The following is a 21946-nucleotide window of genomic DNA, read 5'->3' on the forward strand; positions in this document are numbered from 1 at the left end:
CTTGAGCAGTGGTGGGTGAAGGAGATCGAGGGGAATGAGGCAACCACGACATCAGGGAACAGGTGTGTGAGGGGACAGGGATGAGGTAGGATGAGATGAGACGCTTTGATGCCTCTACTGTCCTTCCCTACACACACACACACACACACATCTGTACGTGATATTCCTGTTAGTTTATTTTCTTTGGTGGTTGTTTTTCTTCTGTTTTGATATTTTTTTCTATTGTTTATTTATGTTTTGTCCCTTGTTTCTTTGTTCGATGGTAATTTAGTTATTTATTTTTTTGTAGAACGTCAGTAAAACAAAGGAAAATCTGCCCTCCGTCCTGTAATATTTGGGAAAATGTTAGGCTTTGAAGGATATTTCGTCTTACCTCTCGCGCTCCCTCCTTCCTAGGCATTGAAAAAGTGCGGGAAATTTGAAGGTTTATAAATGCACTGGTGTGTGTATGTGTGTGTGAGTGTTATTGCTAGTTCTCTCTCTCTCTCTCTCTCTCTCTCTCTCTCTGTCAGTAGTTGCACAGGTCTTCAAGGGTATTTTTACGGTTTTAGTGACAGATTAACAACATTTCTACATTAATAACAGGAGAAACAGCATTGAAAACCCTGATAATCATCTTTATAGCTTTGAAAAACAGTCGTGAGAAGAGAGAGAGAGAGAGAGAGAGAGAGAGAGAGAGAGTAGGAGCATTTCAGTTGAGCCTATTCTACCCTGGTTCGTGTTTGCTGCGGTGACACGGTGCCGCATTGAGTGAAGATTGCGTTCATAATCACTTATCGGGGGTGGAGTGGGGAAAGGAGAGTCAGGAAGTGAGGATATTTATATTATTTGACATATTATTTGATAGCATGTCAACTTTTGTGTGTGTGTGTGTGTGTGCGTGTGTGTGGGTGGGTGGGTGTTGGATCAGTGACAGGTGGCGCTGGGGAGTTGCCACGGCGAGCGGCTGGCTGGCTACAGTGTTTTGGTCAGCACTGGTCAATCTTGCCCTACACGCTCTATTAACCAGTGTTTCCGTCTTCCCGACATCTTCTTCCTGCACCAAGCACCGTCAAGCATCACCAGAGAGGCACGAGTACGTAAGGTGAGTCCAGCAGGGCCAGTCTCTCCTCAGTCAGCCTTACTGCCTTCACAACACCCTAATCCTCCCTGTAATGTCTTGTATTCGTTTATTTAGGATTCATTATTCGTTATTTAGTTTCTTTAGGGGTTAATTATTTATATTTAGGTTTTGTTTACGTCTGAGTCTGGAAAGAGTTGGAAATTTATTCAAATATTTAATGTTCGCCAATATGTAAACAAGCTGTCAGCTGTGTTATTAGCCATTATTTGCCTCGTCTCTCATTTATTGTAAGCCTAACATATCACAAGATGGATCCACATGTCTAGCCTTCATATCCGCTGGTCAGATATATCCGTCATTGCCTGGTTTTGGTGTTATATAGGAATAAATAAGGCAACATGGCCGCCGGCTCTCCCACTGAGGTCGCCGCCGAGGGCCGCCATGATGGACTGGCACCTGTTCCGGCTTGTTGGTTCCAATATTTTTTTTTAATTTTTCTGAATTAATTTATTTGGCTTCTATAGTAAGATTTTATGGTTTCTAAGAATATTTCGTTGCTTTTGAAGTGTTTTTCTTGCTTCAGTTAAGTAAATGTGCTGAATTTGGTTTTGTTTTTTTATGTAAATAAGGGGCAGTTTGTACGGTGAAATTTACCCAGCCTGGTTTTTGGCTTTTTTATTTGAGGCTTTAATGAAGATTTTATTGCTTCAAAAAATCGTTTATGATTTTTAAAGTATGTTGCGTTCCTGTTGAGTTAAGTATGTGGAATTTGAATAGGCTTATTGTCCCGTTGAAAGTGGTTATTTTGTCATTTTTTAGCTTCTTTATTTTTTTATTATAGCTTGTAACTAAGTGTGCATTATTTTATAAAATAGTTCAGATTTTTTAAAATGTTTTTTTACCAGTGTAAAGTGGAATAGGTGGACTTTTCAGTGTTTTTAATGGTGTCAAAATTTCCAACACTTTTTCCATATTTCACATAATATTTCTTTATAACTACTGAGACTGGAGGTGTTTTGATATTGTGAATATTAATTAAAGTAATTGTCAAGTCAGAATATATAATGCATTCGAGCCTAGCTTCATTTTTTCTATGGGTCAATTTCAAAATGAAATACGTTACGTACGTATGGCAGCGGGGCGCCGGCACCTCGCCTGTGACGTCATCAAGGATTCGGGACTCGGTCTGCTCCAGTGTCTCCTCAATATTTACCGTAATTTCCAGTGTTTTCCAAGTGTTTCCAGCTGTTTCTAAAGTCAGGCGTGTAGATAGTTGTAGTAGAAGGAAGAAAATAAGAGAAATGAAAGAGGAGAAGGAAGAAATAAAAAGAAATGGAGGAGGAGGCAAAACAGGTAAACAATATTTAGCTTAGTTTCCCTTGCTGCGCTGCAGTTCTCTGTAATATTTGGTGTGTTTTGGGTGTTTTACGTGTTTAGGATGTATGTAGGAATGTTGTGGGGTGTTTAGAGTGTGTTTTGGTGGTGTTTAGGTGTGTTTTGGGTGTATATTTGCTGTTATCATTGTGTTTTGGGTGAATTTTGGGTGTTTTAAATGTGGTTTAGGATGTTTTTAGTTATATTGTAAGTGGTTTGAGTCGTGTGGGGTGTTTTGAGTATATTGTGGGATGTTTTTGTGTGTTATGGGTGTGTTTGAGGTGTAGTGAGTTTGTTTTGGGTTTATTTTCTGTTTTAATGTTTCGGTGAGTTTGGGTGTGTGTGTCGGGTCTTTTGAGGTGTATTTGATTGTGTGCAAGTAGTTTTGGGTCTTTAAGGGTGTGTTTGTGGCGTGATTGTGGTGTTGAGTGGTGCTTTAAGTGTGTTTTGGATGTTTTGATGTGTTTTGGGTGTGTTTGATGAGTTTTGGGGTGTTGTAGTGTATTTTGGGTGTTTTAAATCTTTTGAGTGTGTTTGGATGAGTTTTAGGTATATTAGGGTGCTTTGAGTGTGTTTTGAATAAATTTAGCGTGGTTGGGGTGGGTTATTTGGATGTTTTTAGATGTTATGGGGTGTTTTGAGTGAATATTCAATATTTGGTTGTGTTTAGGTGAGTGTAGTGGGTATTTTGGGGTGTTGTGATGTGTTTTGGTTGTGTTTTGGATGTTTTGAGTGTATTTTGAGTGTGTTTTGGTAAGTTTTGTTGCTTGTAGGGATGTTGAGTGTTATATATATATATATATATATATATATATATATATATATATATATATATATATATATATATATATATATATATATATGTATATATAATGGGGAGGCAATGAGAAGAGGGACAAAAGAACATGGGATGCACTGCCTGTGTTCATACCGGGATCTGATGTCAGTTCTTGTGAAGGGCCAGAATGCATATTCCTGAAGTCTGGAAGGAGTCGTCCACCAGCCTGTATGGACACTAGGCTGTAGCTCCAAAACTAACTGTAGGATTCTCTCTAAAATAGTCTCATTGAGATTCTCGCACAAAATTACCTATACGTAACTTAATCTAACCTAACCTAACCGCTACAAGAGTAAATGGGCCGAAACATTACCAGACTTCAGGAATGTGCCTCCAGAGGGATACGGGTTAAGGTCGCTTCACACACATCAGTGCCGTATTCGTTCCATGCTGTTCAGTGCTTCAGTGTCAGTAAAAAAAAAATTCTTCATTTTGGAATTCAGCGGAAGCATTTACACACGTCCAGCGAAGTACCGTGTTTTGACTGAAGTGATTGTTACGTCTGCGTTCCGTGAAATGGAATATCATCGTCACTGGTATTTTAAAAATTTTCACGGATGTCGGACAAGTGTTTGAAATAAAATAGAAGAAATTGAAATGGTGATAAATACTCTTTTTAATTGATGTAATTAATCACATTGTACATTATACTTACCACAACACACCACATCACACCACACCACATCATAACACACCACACCATACCACACCACACCACACATCACTGAGCAATGTCATCAAACAGTTTTTGGACATTCTTAAGTACTGGAAAATTTTTGTTTCATCATTAATTAATTCCTCATACAGAGTAGCAAAATCTCCTTCAGTTTCTCTTTTTCTTCCACGTTTCATGTACCCACTTTTCTTTTCTTTATTTTTTGTTAAGCAAGCATCTTGCTCTTCATCAAGAATTATGACAATCATAGCCAACTCCACGTCTGAAAGGATATGTGTGCATAGACGTCACGAAAGCGACATGGATATCACTGACACTAAACCTATCCGATACTAATAAGGCACTGATAGGTGTGAAACCACCTTTGAGTGTACTATTCAGATAGTGTACCCACTATCTGCCAATTTCACTGGGACAAAAGCACAATTAGATGATTGTTAAGAAGAAGAACAACAACAATAATAATAATAATAATAATAATAATAATAATAATAATATAATAAAAGGAGTTAAGCCATCTTTATAGTTAGCTAGATTGATATTATCATTATTATTGTTATCATCATTATTACATATCAAGGTATTGTGCCATTATTATTAATAATATGTTGTTATTATTATTATTATTATTATTATTATTATTATTATCATTATCATATTTCAACTATCCAACATCAGAACAGTATATGAATATGGCAAATGCTGTTTTGACATCATTTCCTGCCATCCTGAGAAACAGTGATCTCGAGGAGCATGAATTGCAGCTGCAATGGAAATTGCGCATCCAGCGCAAGTTTCAGAATTCAAGAAAGAGGCAGGATTCCTCAGTGACTGAGGTGACGTCAAGGAAAAAGAAGATCCCTTGCATAGCGCCAAAAGAGACTACGTGTCCACTGATGTCGGGGCATGTAGGTTCGGCTGGGGTTTTCTTTCTTTCTTTTCTTTTTTTTTCAATCAGTACTCATCATATTCTTACGAGGACTTGCTAGACGAAGCATTACTGCATTATGATATTACCCAAATAGTGTCTCAAGTAAAAAACATAAACCGCATACTTGTACAAAAGATTTGCTGCTGTGACACAAAGGACAAAAATCATTAGTATACTGATCGTTCTGAGCATTCAATCAAAATGCTTGTCATTCATATAATTAGTAGAACCATCGAGGAGCTTTATTTTTGTTAATTCTTATGTGATAAAGCAATAATTACAGGAGGCTTTTAAAAGATTGGTACTCAAATTAGTGGACTGTCCTATTGGATGTGACCATATCTTCACTTTTTCCTTACACAGTTAATTTTCTTTTGTTTATTTGATTTACTTATTATCATATTTATTTATATATTTATTTATTTGCACCAGATGCTTGCTTAGTTATATTGGGGTTACTTCACCTGCTTGGAGAAAGGAAAGACTCCATTTTTACTTAGGTTAAATTTCAGTACCTTTGATTTTAGAATGGTGTGTATATATTGAAATTTCTGAATATATTATCACCTTAAGATATACATCTACATATAAACTTTATTTTAATGTCAAAAAGTTATTAATGTTTACATTATTATTTCTTCCTTAAGGTACCAGAAGAAGAACTAAGAACAGGGCAGTCTAGTGTGTATTTGATGGTGCACCTGTAGCTGAACAAACATGTATTTCTGTGGCTGTAGTCTCATTGGTAGCAGGGTTTTATGTGTTTAATATTGAACATCCAAAAAATTGTGGCAACTATTTTAGTTTAAGAAAATAAAAGGACCAAGCTAGATAAAATTAGATCGTGGAAAGAAGTACGAAGAGCCAGGTTCTCAAATAGATGGACAACTTGAATATATTCAGTTATAGTGTTAGTTCAGAGTCGATAGAGCGCTTTAAGAGAGGATTAGAAAACATTTATAGACAAGGATGATAGGTAAACATATAGAGACACATTGGCATGTGTTGGCGAATGATCTTGTAACTACTTATGCTCTTACTTGGTTTACTATCACAAAGTATTAATGGCCAGAACTCATTCCAGAAGCAATGAAATTGTGGTGAAAGTAGGATGTGGTGAAGATAGTGATAAAATGATAGAGAGTTACTGAAAGTGAAGATAATCACTGATTGAGGAGTAAGACAAACAATAATGAAAAAAATAAATAAATTGTGGTAACGTAACAGTTTGTAGTTGAGTAGGTAGTGTATGATGTTGTAGAGCATGATGTAAACCATCATACTCTACAACACTGGGAATATGATTTTTGCATAGTATCTTACTGGATTCTAAGAAACTTTATCTCTGAGTTTCCGTGGGAAATCCATAGTTTTTGAAACAGGCATGGGCACTACCCCCAAAAAAATTCCCTGGACTCGATCCTGTAGGATAGGTTAGGTTAAGTGAAGTTAGATTAGTATCCCAGAGAGGGTCCAGGGGGGCACAGCCCCTGGCTAGTTTAGGTTAAGGTTATAGGGACAGATTAACAAGATTTCTACTCTATTAACAGAGGAACACTTCAGAATTCAGCTAATTATCTCTGTGGCTTCTGAGAAAAAGGTGATGGTGAAAGAGCAATGCATTTCTGAATACAGACAAAAGAGGTAGATAGGAGAGCCACTCATAACACAGAGGTCAAGTTGATAATGATACAATATGACTATGTAAAGTGCATTAAGATTGTGACTGCTTTGATTAGTACAGCTTACCTTGATATTATAGTCTCTTATATGTTTAAATGAGGATTTTGAAAAACTACACTCACAAGTGAAAGGTATCATCATTTTTTTTTTTTTTTTTTTTTTTTTATCGTAGGTTAATTTTTGATGAGCAAGATTACCTGTGGTTGCTAAAAATAAAGTTACATGTGCCATTAGCAGTCAAAGGGTTAAGAGACAAGTATCAAGGCAGCTCAGGAAATAAATTGGTTTTACAACCTTTGGAACACTTCTAATATGTACAGTGATTAAATATACCACTTTTCCCTTTTTCCTTGTATAGGTTTAATAGGGACCCAGAAGTAAGTCTCTCTCTCTCTCTCTCTCTCTCTCTCTCTCTCTCTCTCTCTCTCTCTCTCTCTCTCTCTCTCTCTCTCTCTCTCTCTCTCTCTCTCTCTCTCTCTCTCTCTCTCTCTCTCTCTCTCTCTCTCTCTCTCTCTCATCTACTTTACAGGAAGGCAGAATTAACCATACATCCTTTTTTTTTTTCTCTCATCTGTCTTTTAAGGATCAGGAAGTGAATCAACCTCATTTTCATTACATTATTATTTTTGAGATGTTGTCTATTTGTTTCCATGTACAAAAGCACTGTACCATTCTTAATACAGTGATCCTTGTTTTACAGGGGCCGGTTGGTGTACTTCTGTTTCCTGTTGTTGGGTCTGGGAACACTGCTGCCATGGAACTTCTTCATCACTGCACAATCAGTAAGTGCATAGCTTCTGACACTCACTTTCTTGGTGGTTTGGAGTTACTTGATGCACTTATTACTGACCCCCATGTCACAGTTAAGAGGAGTTATTGTCCCTCTGTTTTGTTCTCCATTAATTGGTGAAATATTCAGGCTCCTCACTACTGGATATTAAGTGATAGTAGTATGATAATTCTTTTATTTGTAGCGACAGTGCACTCAAAGTTAACCAAGGTCCATTCTGGTCATGGCAATCTTGGTTTGACTAGTAATGTGTTGAACATGTAAGAGGGGCCCCAAGTCAAAAAAAAAAAAAAAAAAAGAAAAAAGAAAAAAAAAATACTGAAGTGACAGTTCCTAAAGAAAGGTCAAAAGAATCATTCAAAATTAGAGGATAAGTGTCTTAAAACCTCCCTCTTGAAAGAATTTAAGTTTTAGGAAGGAGAAAATATAGAAGTAGGCAGGGAGTTTGAGAGTTTACCAGAAAAAGGATGAATGATTGAGAATACTGTTATGGTGATTGTCCTGCCAAGGGTACAATCCTTAGTGATGGCCTCTCATTGCTAATTTAACCCACTTTCAGATCAGCTTCTCTGTATTAACAGTGGTGCTCTTTGCAGACCATTACTTAAGTTCATGCATACATTCATGGGTGGTATGACTTACATGTACAGAAGTAACACTGATATCCTATTTACAATATTGATTAATTTTCAGTACTGGGATTTCAAGCTGGAAAACAAAACAGCCAATGGAACACGGACGCATTTACAAGACTTGTACACACCCATGCAAGTCTGCCTTTCTCAGATACCCAAGTTTATATTCCTATTTATTAATGCACTCTTCAGTCACAAGTGAGTAACTGGCATAGTGCTCTTGCTTTCCTTTACGTTGTATAAAGTATTCCTTAATGTATAGATGAATGTAGAGTAATTATTGTTCTGCTGTAGATTTTGTAATCATGATTAATTTTCAACTTTTCACATACTACAATTTTGAGAGTTTTACCAATTTTGTTTTATATATCTGGGATTCACAAAAAGATCTCAAACTCATTTCATTGCTTGATTTTGGACATGCATAAAGTTATCATATCCCTATTGTTTGCATTTCTGTGTTAAGATATTATTCAGGTAATGTGCATAGATAGTTACAGTGTCAGCTGTGAGTGATGAAACCTGTGCATAAAAATGCATTCTTTTCTGATTGACAGGATCCCCCAGCGAATCAGGCTCCTGGCTTCCTTGACGTTAATGATCCTGCTTTTCTGCATCACCACTGTATTCACCCAAGTGGATACCAGTGAGTGGCAAATTGGCTTCTTCGCCCTAACCATGACTGTCATCATCCTTATCAACAGTAAGTGAGACTGTTGGGAAGACACTTCATGTTATCAAAAACATTGCCATGCCAGATGGTGGGCCACATATGTGTTACCACTTATAGTTCTAATGGAAGGAAACTAAATATGCAGACTTACATTTCTTATTTGAAAATTTTGTAAAGTATGTATCCTCAATTTGGAATGAATTTGACATTATGTAACAGTATGTATTTTATTTTTTTTAAATGGAAATACTTAAATGCTGCATGAAATTGTAGACAGTGCTATGCAACCTTTACTTACCATCATCTATTATTTTATCTATTTCTCTATTTATTTGCATCATCTATGTAATTCATATCAACACTACATACGAGTATGTGTCAGTATTACCATGCCACATCATCCACAGGTGCTGGTGCCATTTTTCAAGGTGGCCTGTTTGGTGTGGCAGGAATGTTTCCCGAGAAGTACATAACTGCTGTGGTGTCAGGCCAGGCCCTTGGAGGTGTGTTTGCTTCAGGTGCACGGATTGTATCTCTCTCAGTGGGAGCAAAGGATGAAAATTCTGCATTCATTTACTTCATGATTGCTGTCATCGTCATGATTTTCACTCTGCTGGCTTATTTATTCATGTCAAAAACAGTAAGTAAAATTACTTTTTTCTTTGTGGAAATAATGTGTTATGAGTGTACAAGTATAGCATTTCAAGTTTTTGTTTACAGTAAGTGTATTTTGTCTAAGCTCAGAGTATGCATTTATAAGAGAAGATTTCACACTATGAAAACTTAAGTTATTTAATACCTATCAGTAAGTCAGTCAGTCAGTTGGTCATTCAAGCAATTGTCTTCCAGGATTTCTACAAGCACTATACCAATTGCCAAAAGCCTGAAAAAGGATCTGATGATGCCCCTCAAGCTGAAAGGACCTTTAGTGAGCAGGTCCAGATATTTAAGGAGATTTGGCCACTGGGAGTATCCGTGTGGGGTGTATTTGCTGTCACACTTGGTGCCTTTCCAGCTCTGTGTGTCAAAATTATTTCCACTGCAGAAGATGAAACTTGGTCACGTATGTATTAGATTTATTGTATTTTGTCTTATTTAAAATTTGTTAGATATCTATAAATAACTATTTCCTAAGAGTGGTACAATCTAGAGAAATGAGTGATGTACCTATTTTTCTAATGTCCTTCATGGAAATTACTTTATATATATATATATATATATATATATATATATATATATATATATATATATATATATATATATATATATATATATATATATATATATATATTTCTTCATCACAGTAAAGTACATGATGATTTTCTTGATTATTTGAAGTCAGTTTTCATAAGAATAAAAAATAATACATTTTATTTTTTTGTTATTTTAGAGGTGTATTTCCAGCCAGTTGTTACCTTCCTTTTGTTCAATGTTGGTGACTACATTGGACGTCAAGTGGCTGGGTTTATGATGTGGGTGAGTGTCTTACCTTCATTGACATTGTTTTATGGTCTTCAGACTAGATGGAGTAACTTGTAAGATGTGTAGTGTTCTGATATGACATGATATAAGGCATCAGAACTGGTAAAGAATAAAGATAATGAACATAGTGAAGAAAAGATATCTGAGTAAATAAAGTGTGAGAGACACAGTTGAAAACTTTCTCATTTAGTTTTTATAGTCACTTTTATATTTTATCCTGCCTCTTCATTCAGCAACAACGGCAGTAAGATTGAAAATAAGGGTTTTGTTTTGATGTGATAATGAAAGGCTTGTGACAGAGGACAAGGCTGAGGTGGCCAGCAGCATGATGGCAGCCATGCTGGGCCTGGGCCTGCTGACAGGAGGCCTCTCATCATTTGCCTTTGCTCTAATTAGCTAAGAACTCAACTTCCTTGTGGTACATGGCGATGACTATTGTGGGCTGATCAAATCACCCATGTATGCTTATTTGTACTGAGGTTAGAATAGCCATTGAGCTCTAAATGATAAAAATTCAAGGAATTTTTACTAGCAAGTATTAAGAAAATTGCCCATCTCACAATGGCAGATAATTTTTTTTTTCTGGTAGATTATGGTGTTCTCGATGAATCTACAAATAATTTTCACAGCAGATCAATATTTTTTTCTTTGCCCACCTCCCACCATCCATAGCATTATAATGAATTTGTGGTGCATATAAATAGGAGTCAAAATACTCAGAATGAAAGGATCTAACCAATGGAACAGGTAAGATTTGCTGCTGTTAAATGGGCATATTTCTTTATATATAGATGATGAAGTTCACGAGATACAGTAGAGGTGAACAGGGAAAACATTCAGAGTTCTTTCCTTTTCTTTACTTTATTCCTTGTAATATTTCACCTTCACAGAACGTAAATAAATACCAAATTTCCTTATGTATTTAAGAATCAGTGTAATGCCCTACCTCCTTTTTATACAGTGAAAATTAATTCTGTTTAGAGGAAAAATTGCATGACTTATTTTTACATGAATTTCAATGGACTTTTTATGTATTTATATCATGTAGCCCGGTGATGTGGCAAGCATGCTCGGCTCATACTCAAGAGAGATTGAGTTTTAATCCTCAGCTGGCTGGAGACAAAGTAAGGTTGTCTCCTTAACTCCTAAGTGATGGGTGATGCAGTGGTGTGCATCTCAGGGCTTTGACATGTGATGCATATGTGTGCCAAATAATTTTCCTGGTTTAAATCAAGCAGAGGCAAAAGAGAAATGTTTTGAGCTTTATTTGGTAACACTTATAAAGCTGCTCCCTACCACTTTTTCATGATCTTCCATCTGGTAGTCCATACAAAGTAAGAATCATGGAAGGAAGTGATTTGCCCTCATCCCAATACATGGCCCAGCACAAATGTAAGCCAATTTTGCCCACTCCCAGTAAGTGCTATTAGGCAAGGAATCACATTCATGGAACTTCTGGGCACAATGGAAGAACATTCCTTTTAAGATGTGGGGAGAGTGGTGAGGGACAGAGGGGATAAGACAAGATAGAAGCTGCAGGTGCACGAGCTGTAGCCAGTGCTATATCCAGTGTAACAAACTCATAACGACAACCACTGTTGTAAAGTGGCTGATACATTGTTATTCGACCTTTACTTCCAGCTGAACTAAGATAACAAGTCAGACAAAAACACCATTAGAAAGGAGAAGGATAGGCACTTTTTATGCTCTAAGTTTCATCATTCTTTGATCTGTATTAAAGGAAATACCAGTAAAATGGCTGGAAGGCGATTAACGAGTGAAGCCTGATATTCAATTCACTCTAGCTCAAAAGTCTGCAAGAACGCAATGGTTCTGCTGTATACCGTTGGATAGGAAATTTCATTCTGCACTCAATAATATGTGTCTGCTCTTGTTGAGACAAAAAGAAAGTTGGTTAAAATTGCAGGAAAATGACCAAATTACATTTTTGACACCTTTCTACTATTTGCAAGTTACCCATTGACTTAACCAATAGAAAAGATGAAAGCTATATCATATAAAATTGATAGAGTTGTGCTATCATATGGTGTTAATTTCGTTATGATCGGCTGCACAGTTCCAGAGATATTAGCATTTGAATAGTATTATTGTCGGGCTGGGCCAGACCAGGCTGCTCAAAATAAAATGGTAACCTCTATAGTAAACTTCACTTCGCTCATAATAACTCTTAAGAATGAGAGTGATTTTTCTCTTAAAAATGCCTGTTATTAGAAGAGATTCCACCACTAAATGCCCATCGCTTAAGTTTTAAATGTTGTAAACCCTGGTCACTTAGCAGAGAATAGGTACAAGGTGTAAGCCAAGAGTTGTGGCCTTGCAACCCAGCAAGAGTGGAAGACAAACATTCTTGCCCTTCTGTCATTCACCTATGGTCATCTGCTGGTCACCCAGCTAGCCACTCCCCTACAGAAAGAGCTCGACCAATGACCAATCTTTGGGTAGGACTGAGACCACTCATACACCAGGACAGCAAGGACAGACTCCTTGGATTACATCCTGTACATACTTCCTGCCAAATGAATAGGGGCTACAGCTTGACTGTCTGCCTTGCCACACCCAGGACTTGAACCCAAGCCTTCTCAGTTGTGAGCCAAGCGTGCTGACTACTACACTTTGCAGTGTGTGTGTGTGTGTGTGTGTGTGTGTGTGTGTGTGTGTGTGTGTGTGTGTGTGTGTGTGTGTGTGTGTGTGTGTGTGTGTGTGTGTGTGTGTGTGCCTGCATATATGTGCATGCATGCATGCACCCCCAACAATAGATTAGAGATAATCTACAAATCTTTGCCACACACGGAAAGGTAAACAGGCAAAGGTGTGAAAGATAATGTTTTCAAGAACTTGAAATATTAATACATAATGTGATGAAATGTTGAATTTTGTAATGCTATTGAATTACATAATACTCATCATTGTATTATTGTTTACTCATGACAATGATGTGCATTTCACAGTATGAATAAGGTGATTTAGATGTGTAGCTGTACATGAAGTACACAAAATGGCTCTCAATAGATAGCCTTGACAAAGCATACCACCAAAGTTGTCAAAGGTAGGGATAACTTTTTTTTAGTTAACTGTCATGATCATTTATCATCATCATCATCATATTGATCATCATCACTACCACTGTTGGTATTACCACCATCATGTTTCTCTAGCAAAAAGAGTGTTGGGATCCAGACTTCAGGAGAGAGGACTAAATTATACAAGCCAAACAAGCTTTGCAGTGTGATCCATTAACATGACATTAGAGTTTGTAATTTTTCATGGTATGTAAGAAATAAAAAGTAGATTACATAACAGAAAAGTCTTTGAATCAATCTGCTTTGAATGTTATCATGAAAACTGGTTTTCAGAGCTCAGTATATCAGTATTGTATAAAAATGCACATCACATTTTAGTCATAGTGTTATATATATATTTTTTTTTTATGAAACTGTTAATTTGCACTTATGATACTAAATAATTCATGTCATGGCACAGCATTTGTTTTTGTTGGCAAAATACTGTTTGTATTATGATCTTTGTAGAAGGCTGGGTCTATTATCCATTAGTTCCATGTGAGCCAAGTAATTAAAACCATCACTTTGTCAAATGTTTGTTTTTAGTGCAATTTTTACCTGTAACTGAATTTTCTCCTTCCCAGAAAATTTACAAGCTTTGCATATTAAGCAGAAACTTGTTTATGTCAAGAAATGCTTGAATTTCAGCATAGCTTTAATATATAACACAATTATAGATAAGTAGATCTGTAGTGAGCTGACACATTCAGCTGCCTGCCACAGGTATAAGAGTGCATTATTCCAGTGGACTTAGGCAGGTGCTCAGGAAGCTCACCGTCCATGTGTCAGAAAGTTGGCCTTTTTCAGTAACTCAGGGAAGCCATCCCCTGCTACACACACACACACACACACACACAAGGGGAAAAGAAAGAAAGCTGAAGAGGACCACTTGTAGGAGTGACATCAAGAAGCATAGTTTCCCCTACAAACATTTGGAATGACTTAGATGAGAGTGATCAATGCAAGAAGTATTCATGACTAAGGAAAGGTTTATTACTTCTAGGTATGGGAGATGGGACAGTTTGAGCACAGTTCCCTTATTATATGTCAGGAATAAGCACACATACACACATACACAGATATATTATCATAAAGCTCTTCTTTAATGTAATATTTGATAAAGCAATGGAAATCAAAATTAAAACTAATTGCCTTACACTATATTCTAAATTATTAATTTAGTGCCAGTTTATAACTGCCTCTTGTACCAAAAACATTGGCATTAGAATGTCAAAATATTTTGTGATAAAACTGTATCTATGTTTTAAAGAATTTCAATAAAGTTAAATGTTAATTATGTCCATCTTCTACAGTAAGTGTGTGCCCTATCTTCCTCAAAGTTTGTATCACTAGTATTCTTGTTGCAGCAACTGTTCACTGCATGTTACAATAGAGTTGAAAGTGGAGGTGTCACTAAAATATGGTTCTGTATTCTAGAATTACCAGTCATTACAATGCAGATACTTGACAGCCTTGTAATCTTTAAGGAGGAGAGCTTCTTTCACTGACTGGTTTAGCAAAGAATATGTGATGGTGGGCAAATGAAAATCATCTAAACACTTGGATGTGGTGATCATTATGCTGTAACTGGAAGATGTCCTGTCAGAGGGTTCAATCTTTCAGATAAATTTCTTGGTATTGTAAAATACAAAGCATTACATTAGTTAGTAGTGCTGAAGGAGCCCTGTAAAGGATATAAAGTTTCAGATAGTCCACTAAGGATTGGCATGAGAATGCTATGAAACTGGAAATAAGAAGCTAAGCTCCAAGAAAAGAAGGGAATAAGATAAGCTATATGGAAAACTTTAAGAAAAATGATCTAAAAAGGAGATAGAAAGCCACATTTAATGATGGGACAGTCATTGTTGACTAAACCTGGCTTAGGGCATAGTGATCATTATGACCTGATTGGTAAAATTCTCTCTCTCTCTCTCTCTCTCTCTCTCTCTCTCTCTCTCTCTCTCTCTCTCTCTCTCTCTCTCCGTAATCCATTGGATGAATTTCTCAGTATTTCAAAGCATGAAATTTTTCCACTGTATAAACAAAATATTTAGGAAGGATGAATCATCAAAACCTGTGATTAATTTTTCACATTGACCCTCTTCCGCACAGTTGCCAACCATAAGATAATGATATTAAAAACTAATTTTTAGAATTAATTCCCAAGTGTATTATATAGTTTAGAGTATTTACGGGAGAGCTGTCATTTTCTTGTTATTTCTTGTTCCTGTGTTCTTCTCTCTTCTGTTCTCTTCTCTCCCTTTTTCTCCTTCCCCTATTCCTCGTTTTCTCCTTTGTGCTCTCTTACATTCAATAATTGCCATTCTCAAAAAAAGAAAAGCAGTTCCTCTATATATGGAAACCTTACTTGAACTCTATGACCACGATGAAAGTCAATGTGAGTAATGTCTAGTTCAATTTGTTCATTTCAGTAGCTGGTAGCAATTTAATATATGTATCTTTTCATCATTAGCAATGCATCTTTCACTTTTATAAGCCTAGTATTCATGAAACTATGCTGCATGCAAAAACCAAACATTGTATTAAGCATGACTTATCTAACTGTAATGCTTGCACCAATTTCTATAAAGGTACTCATTTAATTGTTAAATTCCTGCTCTTCTATCAAATTTTTGGCTGAGTGCTATGGCTAAATAATTGTTTGCAGCATAAGTGATGTTAAAGATTTTAATAGGTGTAAAGCATCTCTCTCTCTCTCTCTCTCTCTCTCTCTCTCTCTCTCTCTCTCTCTCTCCGTAATCCATTGGATGAATTTCTCAGTATTTCAAAGCATGAAATTTTTCCACTGTATAAACAAAATATTTAGGAAGGATGAATCATCAAAACCTGTGATTAATCAAGTAATGTCAAGTATGACAAAGGTAACACTTCAAAAACAAGATCTCTACTTGTAAAACTCAATGAAGTAAAGACAGAGTTCAATATATATTATATATATATATATATATATATATATATATATATATATATATATATATATATATATATATATATATATATATATATATATATATATATATATATATATATATATACAGAATTGAGGTACAAAAATGCATAAATCTGCTTCCAAATATATTCAGCTCCACACATAATGCCTCTCTCTCTCTCTCTCTCTCTCTTTCTCTGTCAGTAGTTGCACAGGTCTTCAAGGGTATTTTTACGGTTTTATTGACAGATTAACAACATTTGTACATTAATAACAGGAGAAACAGCATTGAAAACCCTGATAATCATCTTTATAGCTTTGAAAAACAGTCGTGAGAAGAGAGAGAGAGAGAGAGTAGGAGCATTTCAGTTGAGCCTATTCTACCCTGGTTCGTGTTTGCTGCGGTGACACGGTGCCGCATTGAGTGAAGATTGCGTTCATAATCACTTATCGGGGGTGGAGTGGGGAAAGGAGAGTCAGGAAGTGAGGATATTTATATTATTTGACATATTATTTGATAGCATGTCAACTTTTGTGTGTGTGTGTGTGTGTGCGTGTGTGTGGGTGGGTGGGTGTTGGATCAGTGACAGGTGGCGCTGGGGAGTTACCACGGCGAGCGGCTGGCTGGCTGCAGTGTTTTGGTCAGCACTGGTCAATCTTGCCCTACACGCTCTATTAACCAGTGTTTCCGTCTTCCCGACATCTTCTTCCTGCACCAAGCACCGTCAAGCATCACCAGAGAGGCACGAGTACGTAAGGTGAGTCCAGCAGGGCCAGTCTCTCCTCAGTCAGCCTTACTGCCTTCACAACACCCTAATCCTCCCTGTAATGTCTTGTATTCGTTTATTTAGGATTCATTATTCGTTATTTAGTTTCTTTAGGGGTTAATTATTTATATTTAGGTTTTGTTTACGTCTGAGTCTGGAAAGAGTTGGAAATTTATTCAAATATTTAATGTTCGCCAATATGTAAACAAGCTGTCAGCTGTGTTATTAGCCATTATTTGCCTCGTCTCTCATTTATTGTAAGCCTAACATATCACAAGATGGATCCACATGTCTAGCCTTCATATCCAGTGTTTCCGTCTTCCCGACATCTTCTTCCTGCACCAAGCACCGTCAAGCATCACCAGAGAGGCACGAGTACGTAAGGTGAGTCCAGCAGGGCCAGTCTCTCCTCAGTCAGCCTTACTGCCTTCACAACACCCTAATCCTCCCTGTAATATCTTGTATTCGTTTATTTAGGATTCATTATTCGTTATTTAGTTTCTTTAGGGGTTAATTATTTATATTTAGGTTTTGTTTACGTCTGAGTCTGGAAAGAGTTGGAAATTTATTCAAATATTTAATGTTCGCCAATATGTAAACAAGCTGTCAGCTGTGTTATTAGCCATTATTTGCCTCGTCTCTCATTTATTGTAAGCCTAACATATCACAAGATGGATCCACATGTCTAGCCTTCATATCCGCTGGTCAGATATATCCGTCATTGCCTGGTTTTGGTGTTATATAGGAATAAATAAGGCAACATGGCCGCCGGCTCTCCCACTGAGGTCGCCGCCGAGGGCCGCCATGATGGACTGGCACCTGTTCCGGCTTGTTGGTTCCAATATTTTTTTTAATTTTTCTGAATTAATTTATTTGGCTTCTATAGTAAGATTTTATGGTTTCTAAAAATATTTCGTTGCTTTTGAAGTGTTTTTCTTGCTTCAGTTAAGTAAATGTGCTGAATTTGGTGTTGTTTTTTTTATGTAAATAAGGGGCAGTTTGTACGGTGAAATTTACCCAGCCTGGTTTTTGGCTTTTTTGTTTGAGGCTTTAATGAAGATTTTATTGTTTCAAAAAATCGTTTATGATTTTTAAAGTATGTTGCGTTCCTGTTGAGTTAAGTATGTGGAATTTGAATAGGCTTATTGTCCCGTTGAAAGTGGTTATTTTGTCATTTTTTAGCTTCTTTATTTTTTTATTATAGCTTGTAACTAAGTGTGCATTATTTTATAAAATAGTTCAGATTTTTTAAAATGTTTTTTTACCAGTGTAAAGTGGAATAGGTGGACTTTTCAGTGTTTTTAATGGTGTCAAAATTTCCAACACTTTTTCCATATTTCACATAATATTTCTTTATAACTACTGAGACTGGAGGTGTTTTGATATTGTGAATATTAATTAAAGTAATTGTCAAGTCAGAATATATAATGCATTCGAGCCTAGCTTCATTTTTTCTATGGGTCAATTTCAAAATGAAATAAGTTACGTACGTATGGCAGCGGGGCGCCGGCACCTCGCCTGTGACGTCATCAGGGATTCGGGACTCGGTCTGCTCCAGTGTCTCCTCAATATTTACCGTAATTTCCAGTGTTTTCCAAGTGTTTCCAGCTGTTTCTAAAGTCAGGCGTGTAGATAGTTGTAGTAGAAGGAAGAAAATAAGAGAAATGAAAGAGGAGAAGGAAGAAATAAAAAGAAATGGAGGAGGAGGCAAAACAGTTAAACAATATTTAGCTTAGTTTCCCTTGCTGCGCTGCAGTTCTCTGTAATATTTGGTGTGTTTTGGGTGTTTTACGTGTTTAGGATGTATGTAGGAATGTTGTGGGGTGTTTAGAGTGTGTTTTGGTGGTGTTTAGGTGTGTTTTGGGTGTATATTTGCTGTTATCATTGTGTTTTGGGTGAATTTTGGGTGTTTTAAATGTGGTTTAGGATGTTTTTAGTTATATTGTAAGTGGTTTGAGTCGTGTGGGGTGTTTTGAGTATATTGTGGGATGTTTTTGTGTGTTATGGGTGTGTTTGGGGGTATATTGAGGTGTAGTGAGTTTGTTTTGGGTTTATTTTCTGTTTTAAGTGTTTTGGTGAGTTTGGGTGTGTGTGTCGGGTCTTTTGAGGTGTATTTGATTGTGTGCAAGTAGTTTTGGGTCTTTAAGGGTGTGTTTGTGGCGTGATTGTGGTGTTGAGTGGTGCTTTAAGTGTGTTTTGGATGTTTTGATGTGTTTTGGGTGTGTTTGATGAGTTTTGGGGTGTTGTAGTGTATTTTGGGTGTTTTAAATCTTTTGAGTGTGTTTGGATGAGTTTTAGGTATATTGGGGTGCTTTGAGTGTGTTTTGAATAAATTTAGCGTGGTTGGGGTGGGTTATTTGGATGTTTTTAGATGTTATGGGGTGTTTTGAGTGAATATTCAATATTTGGTTGTGTTTAGGTGAGTGTAGTGGGTATTTTGGGGGGGGTGTGATGTGTTTTGGTTGTGTTTTGGATGTTTTGAGTGTATTTTGAGTGTGTTTTGGTAAGTTTTGTTGCTTGTAGGGATGTTGAGTGATATATATATATATATATATATATATATATATATATATATATATATATATATATATATATATATATATATATATATATATAATGGGGAGGCAATGAGAAGAGGGACAAAAGAACATGGGATGCACTGCCTGTGTTCATACCGGGATCTGATGTCAGTTCTTGTGAAGGGCCAGAATGCATATTCCTGAAGTCTGGAAGGAGTCGTCTGCCAGCCTGTACGGACACTAGGCTGTAGCTCCAAAACTAACTGTAGGATTCTCTCTAAAATAGTCTCATTGAGATTCTCGCACAAAATTACCTATACGTAACTTAATCTAACCTAACCTAACCGCTACAAGAGTAAATGGGCCGAAACATTACCAGACTTCAGGAATGTGCCTCCAGAGGGATACGGGTTAAGGTCGCTTCACACACATCAGTGCCGTATTCGTTCCGTGCTGTTCAGTGCTTCAGTGTCAGTAAAAAAAAAATTCTTCATTTTGGAATTCAGCGGAAGCATTTACACACGTCCAGCGAAGTACCGTGTTTTGACTGAAGTGATTGTTACGTCTGCGTTCCGTGAAATGGAATATCGTCGTCACTGGTATTTTAAAAATTTTCACGGATGTCGGACAAGTGTTTGAAATAAAATAGAAGAAATTGAAATGGTGATAAATACTCTTTTTAATTGATGTAATTAATCACATTGTACATTATACTTACCACAACACACCACATCACACCACACCACATCATAACACACCACACCATACCACACCACACCACACATCACTGAGCAATGTCATCAAACAGTTTTTGGACATTCTTAAGTACTGGAAAATTTTTGTTTCATCATTAATTAATTCCTCATACAGAGTAGCAAAATCTCCTTCAGTTTCTCTTTTTCTTCCACGTTTCATGTACCCACTTTTCTTTTCTTTATTTTTTGTTAAGCAAGCATCTTGCTCTTCATCAAGAATTATGACAATCATAGCCAACTCCACGTCTGAAAGGATATGTGTGCATATCACTGACACTAAACCTATCCGATACTAATAAGGCACTGATAGGTGTGAAACCACCTTTGAGTGTACTATTCAGATAGTGTACCCACTATCTGCCAATTTCACTGGGACAAAAGCACAATTAGATGATTGTTAAGAAGAAGAACAACAACAACAATAATAATAATAATAATAATAATAATAATAAATAATAATATAATAAAAGGAGTTAAGCCATCTTTATAGTTAGCTAGATTGATATTATCATTATTATTGTTATCATCATTATTACATATCAAGGTATTGTGCCATTATTATTAATAATATGTTATTATTATTATTATTATTATTATTATTATTATTATTATTATTATTATTATTATTATCATTATCATATTTCAGCCATCCAACATCAGAACAGTATATGAATATGGCAAATGCTGTTTTGACATCATTTCCTGCCATCCTGAGAAACAGTGATCTCGAGGAGCATGAATTGCAGCTGCAATGGAAATTGCGCATCCAGCGCAAGTTTCAGAATTCAAGAAAGAGGCAGGATTCCTCAGTGACTGAGGTGACGTCAAGGAAAAAGAAGATCCCTTGCATAGCGCCAAAAGAGACTACGTGTCCACTGATGTGTGGAGTAAAGGCTTACCTTCCACCAAGGCCCCATTCAGAAGATGATGAGTCATTAGAGAGACATAGACAGTGGCTTGCTCTATATTGGATGAAAAAAGATCCTGAGTTAGATAAGGTATGTGATATTTGTACGCTTGATTTATCTTTTTTTTATATTTCAGAGACTTCTTTACTGGTGTTGTTTAAAAATACCTGCTCTTATGTAAGCAACATTTTCTTGCTGTGAGCCACTTTCTTTTGTTTTATTTCCTTGTTATGTTTTCCTCCTCGTTTTTTTTCTCTCTTTTCTTTAATTTGTTGTTATTTCTTGTTCCTGTGTTCTTCTCTCTTCTCTTCTCTTCTCTCCCTTTTTCTCCTTCCCCTATTCCTCGTTTTATCCTTTGTGCTCTCTTACATTCAATAATTGCCATTCTCAAAAAAAGAAAAGCAGTTCCTCTATATATGGAAACCTTACTTGAACTCTATGACAACGATGAAAGTCAATGTGAGTAATGTCTAGTTCAATTTGTTCATTTCAGTAGCTGGTAGCAATTTAATATATGTATCTTTTCATCATTAGCAATGCATCTTTCACTTTTATAAGCCTAGTATTCATGAAACTATGCTGCATGCAAAAACCAAACATTGTATTAAGCATGACTTATCTAACTGTAATGCTTGCACCAATTTCTATAAAGGTACTCATTTAATTGTTAAATTCCTGCTCTTCTATCAAATTTTTGGCTGAGTGCTATGGCTAAATAATTATTTGCAGCATAAGTGATGTTAAAGATTTTAATAGGTGTAAAGCATCTCTCTCTCTCTCTCTCTCTCTCTCTCTCTCTCTCTCTCTCTCTCTCTCTCTCTC

At 36.4% G+C, this 21946-nt stretch overlaps 2 protein-coding genes across 2 annotated transcripts in view; both read left to right on the forward strand.

Moving 5' to 3' along the window:
• Positions 1-13758, forward strand: LOC135102827 (equilibrative nucleoside transporter 1-like). Its single transcript, XM_064008383.1, has 7 exons — positions 1-62; positions 7266-7347; positions 8049-8188; positions 8548-8693; positions 9071-9303; positions 9513-9726; positions 10054-13758. Exons 3-7 carry the CDS (start codon positions 8121-8123, stop codon positions 10200-10202), a joined length of 810 nt encoding a protein of 269 aa, XP_063864453.1. The 5' UTR covers positions 1-62; positions 7266-7347; positions 8049-8120; the 3' UTR covers positions 10203-13758.
• The window catches only part of LOC135102541 (equilibrative nucleoside transporter 1-like), a 20280-nt gene continuing 9200 nt past the window's right edge, over positions 10867-21946 (forward strand). Inside the window, exons 1-3 of the mRNA XM_064007821.1 lie at positions 10867-10892; positions 16822-16933; positions 17205-17326. Coding sequence (XP_063863891.1) covers positions 10867-10892; positions 16822-16933; positions 17205-17326 — 260 coding nt within the window. The remainder of the gene's footprint in view (positions 10893-16821; positions 16934-17204; positions 17327-21946) is intronic.

This window comes from Scylla paramamosain, chromosome 8 (genome assembly GCF_035594125.1).
Source record: "Scylla paramamosain isolate STU-SP2022 chromosome 8, ASM3559412v1, whole genome shotgun sequence".
In the NCBI taxonomy this organism is placed as follows: domain Eukaryota; kingdom Metazoa; phylum Arthropoda; class Malacostraca; order Decapoda; family Portunidae; genus Scylla; species Scylla paramamosain.

Coding starts and splice junctions, on each gene's coding strand:
- LOC135102827 (XM_064008383.1), top strand. CDS start 8,121: ATGCAAGTCTGCCTTTCTCAGATACCCAAGTTTATATTCCTATTTATT. Junction 8,189..8,547: donor AATGCACTCTTCAGTCACAA/GTGAGTAACTGG, acceptor TCTGATTGACAG/GATCCCCCAGCGAATCAGGC. Junction 8,694..9,070: donor TGTCATCATCCTTATCAACA/GTAAGTGAGACT, acceptor CATCATCCACAG/GTGCTGGTGCCATTTTTCAA.